The sequence below is a fragment of the Silurus meridionalis genome, chromosome 2 (genome assembly GCF_014805685.1).
Source record: "Silurus meridionalis isolate SWU-2019-XX chromosome 2, ASM1480568v1, whole genome shotgun sequence".
NCBI lineage: Eukaryota > Metazoa > Chordata > Actinopteri > Siluriformes > Siluridae > Silurus > Silurus meridionalis.
This window is the reverse complement of record NC_060885.1, coordinates 15,602,684-15,611,131: the sequence shown is the minus strand read 5'-3', so window position 1 is coordinate 15,611,131 and position 8,448 is coordinate 15,602,684. Positions and strand designations below refer to the sequence as shown.

Below are 8,448 nucleotides of genomic sequence, written 5' to 3'. Positions count from 1 at the left end.
GCATATTGCACATTTTCTGTTAATCCAATAAACCTGATTTCACTACTGAAATATTACTGTGTCCTTCAGTTATTTGATAGATCAAAATAAAATTGCTGATCCAAACACCCAAATATTTATAAATGAAAGTCATTGACATTGTCAGGGGTTCCTAAACTTTTGCATACAAGTGTGTGTGTGTGTGTGTGTGTGTGTGTGTGTGTGTGTGTGTGTGTGTGTGTGTGTGTATATAGATAGATAGATAGATAGATAGATGTATGTTATGCATGTATGTATAGATATATTCAAATTGCATTAAAGTTAAATAAAACTTTTTTGTATAAATCTAGTGCTACATGGCCAACAGGCGTGAGGCGTTTGGCCAAGTCGTACCTGAAAAATCCCATGATGGTATATGTGGGCACCCTAGACCTATCAGTAAGTAAGCATTTAGTATTTCAGTTTTAAACCTGATTGATGGTTGTTTTGTTTTGAGATTACAAGGGTAAATGTTTTGAGATTACAAGGGTAAATTTACATGTATGCAGGCACTGTAATTAGTTATAATATTTTAATTGATTTGTTATTGCTTATAGTAAAATGTAGTTGACCCAAAAAAAATGCAGTATTTGCAGTGTTTCCACTGGTGAGCAAATGTACTTTAGTTCCTACTATTTGTCCTCTCTAGAAGAAACCCTCTTTAAAAAGTAACAGAGAGTGGGCCAGCAGACGTTTTCCCCACTCATTTATTGGGCTTATATATTTCTAATTTATCACCTTTTTGTATGTTACAATTTATTAATGTATCCATTCCTTCTAAATATATTTGTACTCTACAGGAACATAATAATCTGTCTGGTTACAGTTTGTATCCTGAAGAGTCTTGGCTTTGGCCTCTGCAGTGAGCAAACTTTAACAAATATGGTATAGTAATAATTCCATGTAGTTTGGGACTACTTACATAGGTTTCATAAATTTAAAAAAGTGTTACATTGATTCAAATCATGTTCAATTGATGGGGAGAATATCTGAGGGTGTATTCACAAGCTTTATTGTGGTTTCAAAAGAATTACTGGTAAGTTTGAAAGATCCCCAGGTAATTCCCCAGATTTAAAAGTTTGATGTGCTCTCTTTTAGGCTGTAGGCACAGTGCAGCAGACCATTTTGTTTGTACAAGAGGAAGAAAAGAAGGCATATGTATTTGATTTTATCCACAACATGGAGCCTGAAGATAAAGTGTTAATATTTGTTGGAAAAAAGATTGTGTAAGTTTCCAGTTTCAAATTTTCCAGCTATGGTATTGTTCTCTAATGATGTTAAATGGTTTCGTTTATTAGGGAAGTGAAAGAACACGGGTGTTAATGTTGCATTTCTGCTAGCTCAGCATTACCCAAGTGATGTAATTCACGCAGTTTCTTTTACCAACCCACAGTCTAGCACAGCACTAAGTTTCATTTTGAGTCATTTCTCTCAGCCATGCCCTGAATTAAGTCATGGTTAAGTGCTAACCAAATTTAATAGCATGTTTTATTAAATTATTGTGTCAAGTGAATCTAATGGTTCTCAGTTTGCACTAAAGAAGGTGCATTGGTCCATAATACCATAATAGATTATCATCTTAAAGCTTGGCAAAACATGCAGTTATAGCTTTTGCATATTTATTTGTTTACCGTGTAGGAATCTGCCACGTCCAAACAGTATCTTAAGACATTATTGGCTACTTTATATTGTTATTCTTCAAATGTGTTATCAGTATTGTTTTTAGTGCTTAATTTAGGTTTTTCCTTTCCCTAAACTGTATGTTCTGTGTCCATGTCAATGTGGTATTCAGTGCAGACGACCTGTCCAGTGATCTATGTCTGCAGGGGTTAGCAGTTCAATCCCTGCACGGAGATAGAGAGCAATGTGACCGTGAAGAAGCCCTAAAGGATTTTAAGGATGGTATGTTAAAACCAGCATATGGTTAAAGATGTACTAACCGTAATCTAACAGACCGTTAAACATACATGAGTGTTGGTAAATGGTGCATGCAGGATTGATTCAGTTACTAGCATTCATGTGAATTTATAGAAATTTGTTACATTTGCTTATTTCGTATAGCTGACTGCACATAATTTATAACAAATTTAAATGTAGCTATTTTTCATAACCATTTATATTTATTGTGGCTATATGCAGGACGTGTGCGCATTCTGGTGGCCACTGATTTGGCATCTCGGGGACTAGACGTTCATAATATCTCGCATGTCTTCAACTTTGACTTCCCCCGGAACATAGAGGAGTATGTGCACAGAGTTGGGCGAACTGGCCGTGCAGGGTAACAGCATTTCTTTTCTTGTGTATGTCTCAAACCGGTGAATTGCATGTCGTATTATTAACACCTATTTTCATTTGATGTATTAGACGATCTGGGGTTTCTATAACTCTGGTCACGAGAGGAGATTGGAAGCTGGCAGGTGAACTTATACACATTTTGGAAAGAGCTGGGCAGGTACAGTAGGCTGACGCACTCACATACAAACTTGCACACAGTTTTGAACAAATTCCCAATACTATTCTGCCATTAAATGTTTTCATTTACCTTAAAATGCCTGGCTCTTTGGTTTCCATGTGTTGTAGGAGGTACCAGAGGAGCTGGTACTGATGGCAGAACGCTATGAAAAACATCAGCAGGAGAAAGAGATGTTTCCTGCTAAACCTAAAGGAGGACGGTCTCAAAGAGGAGCAAGGGATGGGTTCAGAGGAGGCTCGAATAGGCGCTTTTAAAAGGTGGTAAATTTTTTTTTATTATTATTTTTTAAAACCTAATTAGGGAGTCATTGGGGGGGTTGTTATTCTAAATGTAATCAATTTTGGACACTGACTTTGCAGATATTACATGCAGAATGCAGATACAGTAAGGGGCAAACAATAACAGATATAATGATTTGAATGAATTCCATCAAAGCTGAAAGTCTTCAAACTGGAAATCTTATACAATTTGGAAATTAAATGAAATTTCTCAAGAGCAATAGGCAAAAAGTAAATTAGGTAAGACTTGAACATTGTTATATGTGAAATATCATTTCAGAAAACATTTGTATCCTAGTCATTCTACTGAGTGTTTGCAAAAAAAGACTCACCTCGGCTGATCAGATGTATTATGATATCCTTCTGCTACAACATCAATTCAAACCGTGTCAGTAACTGCAAACAGGGTTAAAGGAGGAGCTCCCTAAGAAGGGGGCAGGGATTTCCTTAAAAATGAAACCTGTAGTGTGGTGTAGTTTTTTTATGTTTCTTTTAACAAGATAATACATAGTAGTAACGTCAGCATTTTGATGTATTCTGCTGAAAAACTGAATGCAGTAGTCTGGTGCTACAGGTTTATCTAGTTGTTGACCTTGAAGATCTTTAAAAAAAAAAAAATCTGCTACTCTAGTGCTCCAACTAGACAAAACGAAACTATTAATTTCAGCATTTGAACAAGACTGAAACATCCTCTATCTTGCCCCGCCCAACACACACACACACACACACACACACACACACACACACACACACACACACACATTAGTACTTGCACTCACAAAGATCTATTTTTATAGAGAGCATGAGGACCGACTGCCTGAGAGCCCACTTCCCAGAACAGTATTCTTAAGGGGTGTTCCTGCCATACAGAGAAGCTGTTAAAAAAATTTATTAATTCCATATTTACTGTCAGGAATTGTTCAGCAAAGCATATCTTTTAGTTTTTAAGACATTTTTAAGCACTATAGAGCTATCAATCATAACTGTTTTATTTATTATTTGTTTTTATTTTTTATTTATAATTAGTTTTTACTTCCTGCATCAATCATTGTGTATTGACTGGTCATTTGCCTTGTCTTGTAGGAAGTGTTTTTTAGTTTTTATAAACTGTGCACCTCTGTATTTTGTTACTCCTCTTAAATAAATAAATGTGAAAGTTTTACCATTTTAAAGCATAGCTTACAAATTCATCTCAATTTGGCAGTTAAATGAAGACAGTTATACATCCAGATTAAATATCTATTTTTACTTCTAGGAAGAAGAGGCCTGTCAAGTTCATCCGTCACAAGCCTGAAGATCTTTTCTTTTTTTTTTTCAAGCCAGATTTTTATTTAGTTGAACAATGTTTTCAGTTTGTTATTGTTTATTTGTGCATCCACAAGAGGAAACTGGTATAACAATGTTTTCTAGTTTAAATGCCTTTCAAATAAACCTAAAGACCTTGATCTTTTTTCTGTTTTGTTTTTTTTCCTTTCCCCAAATGAATATTAAATACACTATATATATGTAAAAGGTGTGTGGACACCTAAATACAAGGTTTTTATTTATTTATTTATATATATTATAATAATCTCCATCATTTGTTTTCCACTAGATTTTGGAGTGTGGTTCAGATCTCCCATGCCAGCCCCTGTAAATCATATCTACATGGAGCCAGCTTTGTGCACAGGAGCATTGTCATGCTGGAAAAGATTTTGGGAGTGGAGGGAAAGTTTTATGCTACAGCATCCAAATACGTCTTTACAAAGACATCCATATAATTGTGTTCCTTAAACTATGTGGGAACAGTTTAGGGAAAAATCACACGGCTGTAAATATTAAAACCCCAGTACTTTTGTCTATATAGTGTACCTCAGGTCTTCGATATTACACAACAACATAGTTTTTGGAAAGAATAAAAGTAGACGACTTGAGTGTAAAATAAATATAGGTATAGCCACTGATTTATTGATTTAATTTTTTTATTTTTTTATTTTTTTATGTAACATTTTAACAGAATATAGGAAACCCATTGTTACGTTGGTTTTCAATGAGGTCTGCTATGAATTTGCATTTTTTCTTGCTGAAACCGTTTAGCAGATTTTGGGAGGGGATGAAGAAGTTGGGAAGCTCACAGGCCCTCAGGTTTTGCTCAAAGTCCTTGAGTAGTTCCTGGAAGCAGTGGCTGAGCTCGCTGACTGCCCACACACTGTCCTTAACTCTGGCAGCACAGGCATGAAGAAGTGTCGTCTTAGCGTGATATGAGCAGAGCTCGTCCATCTCCTCCGGATGCTTCTCCTTTAGCCGTTGCAAAAGGTATTTCAGAAGTTTCAGACACTGCTTTCTGTACATTGCACAAAAAAAAAAAAAGTATGTAGTCTGAAGTGGACACTAGTTAGTTTTTTTTTTTTACTTTTAATGTTTCAAAACCAATCATATACAATATATAACCAAAGATCTGTGAACATTTCATTATAACACCATTGTGACAACATTATAAGTAACAACCGCAATGTCTGTTTTCATAGCACTAACATTTACTTTCACAATCTAACACATTTTGCAGCAAATGTTTGTTGGGGATTGAGTGGAAGAAGAACTGGGTGGTAAATAAAGAACACGGTGCTTAAGCCCACTGAACACTTTAAGGATAAATTTAAATTAAAATATCCCCACAACTATTGTCCTAACTGTTTAAAAAAATATATATTAAAAAGGAGTCTGTTACAGCAGCAAAGAGGAAACAACTTAATGTCCATAATTTTGAAATGGTGTGTTTATTTTTTTTCTTTGATCCTCTCTGGGTTAAAGTTTTTTTCCCCCATTGGTACATTCAGGAAGGATCATTGTAATTTGGAACAGAGGATGTGGTTTAGACCTTCAGATGGCAGAGGGAGGGGAAACTAAGACAATAAGAATCCTTATTATAGACCTGCCCAAGTGCACTAGTTTTATTCATCTGTGGAAAAACTTGATTTTTATTTATTTATTTTTTTCAAATGAAATGCTTGTAAATTCCCTGAATATCGGAGTGACACCTCTTTCGTTACTGATACAAAGTTGGCCGCCTCGAGAAAACATCTGCTAATACCTTTTTTATACAAAACTACAATCCCGAAACCAAAAGATAGATTGTTTATGTAAAAGGACGACTGAAAGTTACACTGCACAATGCCTTCTGTGGAATGCGTGACGTGTGCGTGCGTGTGTGGTGAAAAGAAAGGATGTTTCAGGTGTGGTGAAATGGCATGTGTGCGCTCTTACCTGCAGCATTTCTGTTCTCCTTCACAGCAGGTTTTACTGTTGCCGTGGTTTTTCAGGATGTATTTCTCCACATGGGAGAACGAAATGCGCCAAGCGTCTGCTCACAACAAACAAAACATTTACTTTTCAGTTTAGCATCAAGTTAACAAGGCAAGTCTATAAACATACATCAAGATAATCAAACATCGGAGACAAAGTGTTACTAGAGTTTACATATAACAGTGTTAAATTGCCAAGTTCGGGTGAATCTGTGCCCTTGGTTAATTTTCTGATTCAAGGCGTCAAGAAGCTTTTATTGTCATTTTAACTATATATAGCTGATGCAGTACACAGTCAAATGAAACAATGTTCCTCCAGAACCCTGATGCTACATACAACAACAATCACAGAAAACAGAAAAAACAGGGCTAAGGACTAGTAAGTGTCCTCGCCACATAAAGTGCATGTGTGCAACCTGGTGCAAAGACAACACAGGACAGTGCAAGACAAATACACAAAATAGCTCCACCAGTAAACCTGTTGTAAAGAGTAGCAAAAATGTAAACAAAATGTTGTTGATGAAAATGATGTCGAACCTGATTCCGTCTTTTATTCTGTTGTAGCTCATCCACCACCTATTTTAATGTGCTGTGAATTCCTATATACTTTCTACTCTGCATGGGTATGATGAATGCTTATTTGAGTTGCTGATGAAATCGTTTTAGCTTAGCCTAGTCTCATCACTCTTTTGCTCACACAATTGTTCTTTTTGGTCATATGGTACACACTATTTAGCGAAGGTATTTATTCATAATCGCACAATTTTTTTTTCTGCTTTGTTCCTCATATCATCTCACAGAATTTTCTTCTTGTGGCTTGTGTTTACCTTTAGCCATTACTCCATCCTGCTCTGCATTGCCTCTTCCCTCGTATTTAGGCACCAAATAAAACGGTTTCCGCCGCTGGTCCACCTTCACTTTCTTGCTGAGCCAGTTTTCAATTCTGAAGCCGTCTAGTGTGAATTCAGGCCAACTTGACGGGACCTCCAGACCAAGAACAAAATCAATAGAAATGTTTTTTCCCTTCTCCTTCACGAGCAATGTTACAGCTGGACAGCCGGGCTTCTTCCTCTCCACTTGAACATCATCTACAGCACAAACACAAGTTTATTATGTATTTGAATTACTCCAATCAGTTGTTACTCATTCCAAAAAAATGCTTACACGGTAGTGCGTCCACAGCTTCCTTCACTTTCTCACGAAAGTCTGTAAGCATTTTGCTGGCCATGATGTTATTGTCTTTATTGACAAACTGGTCTAAAGGGTGTCTTTTGGTTTGTCGTTTCATTTCTACACTATAAAAGGCGCCGTTTTCTAAAAAAGGCTGGAGGTTCACCCTCTCCACACGAACAGTCATCATGACATCAAACTCATCAGGCTCGCAAATCTGAACAAAAAAAGTTATACATTGTTAACATTCATGTTGATGAAGATCAATGCGTTATCGGTGGTGTTGAACTTTCCAAAGAGTTCACTTACCTTCACGTTTTCATAGTAACTTCCTGTCTTCAGAACGTTGATGTCTTTGCACCAGTCCAGGTGCCGTTTCAGATGCTCGGTGACTTTAGTCTGTATGTCGTTGACGCACTTGGCTGATTCTGATCTCTGGCTTTTCTTTACCTTCAACTTTTCCAGAGCAGCCTGGAGCACTTTATTCGGATTGTGGTCGACAGTGCAGCCTTTACTCGCTGAGCAAAGAGTGGCTGCTTTCTTTTCGACATTTTTTGCAGTTTTGTTTGGTTGGGCCTCTTCTTTAGATTTGATATACATTGAAGATTTCCTCGGTCTGGATTTTAGATTTTCCTGAAACTCTGAAGCATAGCTCGCTTTGGCTGACTCCGGTCTCTGGCTTTTCTTTGCCTTTTCCGGAGCACCCTGGAGATCTTTGCTCGGATTCTCCTCGGTGTCTCTCGATGTTGAGCAGCGAGAACCTACTTTCTTCTCACCACCTTTTGCTGCTATGGGTGTTAGTGGTGGTCCAGTAGGGTTAGCATCCCTTGAAGAGTTGCTTGAACGGACTTTTGGCTTTCCGCCAGCTTTGAAGAGCAGCTTGCTTTTTCCTTTTCCTGCTCATCATTCCTCGGGGCGCTCTTTCTCTGTGTAGAACGAGGACTTTTAGGGTGAGATGCACCTGGAGTCTCATCCCGGACTTTGCGCGAGTTTACTCTGGCGCTCATTGCGCGTTATTGGCTGCAGCAGTCGTGCGTAAAAGACTGGACTAAAGCGAAACTGTCGCTTATAAAGCAACCTTGACGTCAGAGGGTGTGGGTGAGGGTAAATATACTGTAGTTTAGGAGTGAGTATTAGTATGTCCTTAGTATTAAACCCCTTACTTAGGACTGATTAGTATGTATGGAGAATGTTTAATCTTTTCAATCAAAAAACTCCTCCGCCATTC

General features: G+C 37.4%; 2 protein-coding genes across 2 annotated transcripts in view; one reads left to right on the top strand and one right to left on the bottom strand.

Annotated features, from left to right (window-relative positions):
- The window catches only part of ddx43 (DEAD (Asp-Glu-Ala-Asp) box polypeptide 43), an 18,514-nt gene extending 14,300 nt beyond the window's left edge, over positions 1-4,214 (top strand). Inside the window, 7 exon segments of the mRNA XM_046863625.1 lie at positions 330-417; positions 1,117-1,244; positions 1,811-1,920; positions 2,158-2,296; positions 2,383-2,470; positions 2,599-2,748; positions 4,025-4,214. Coding sequence (XP_046719581.1) covers positions 330-417; positions 1,117-1,244; positions 1,811-1,920; positions 2,158-2,296; positions 2,383-2,470; positions 2,599-2,745 — 700 coding nt within the window. The 3' untranslated portion in view covers positions 2,746-2,748; positions 4,025-4,214.
- A 498-nt stretch (positions 4,215-4,712) lies between these two features.
- On the bottom strand, positions 4,713-8,273 carry cgasa (cyclic GMP-AMP synthase a). The gene is given in 6 exon segments (XM_046863646.1): positions 4,713-5,092; positions 6,013-6,109; positions 6,878-7,138; positions 7,215-7,437; positions 7,530-8,030; positions 8,033-8,273. Coding segments are annotated over 6 exon segments (1,611 nt in total). The 5' UTR covers positions 8,228-8,273; the 3' UTR covers positions 4,713-4,758.
- Between the last annotated feature and the right edge of the window lie 175 nt (positions 8,274-8,448).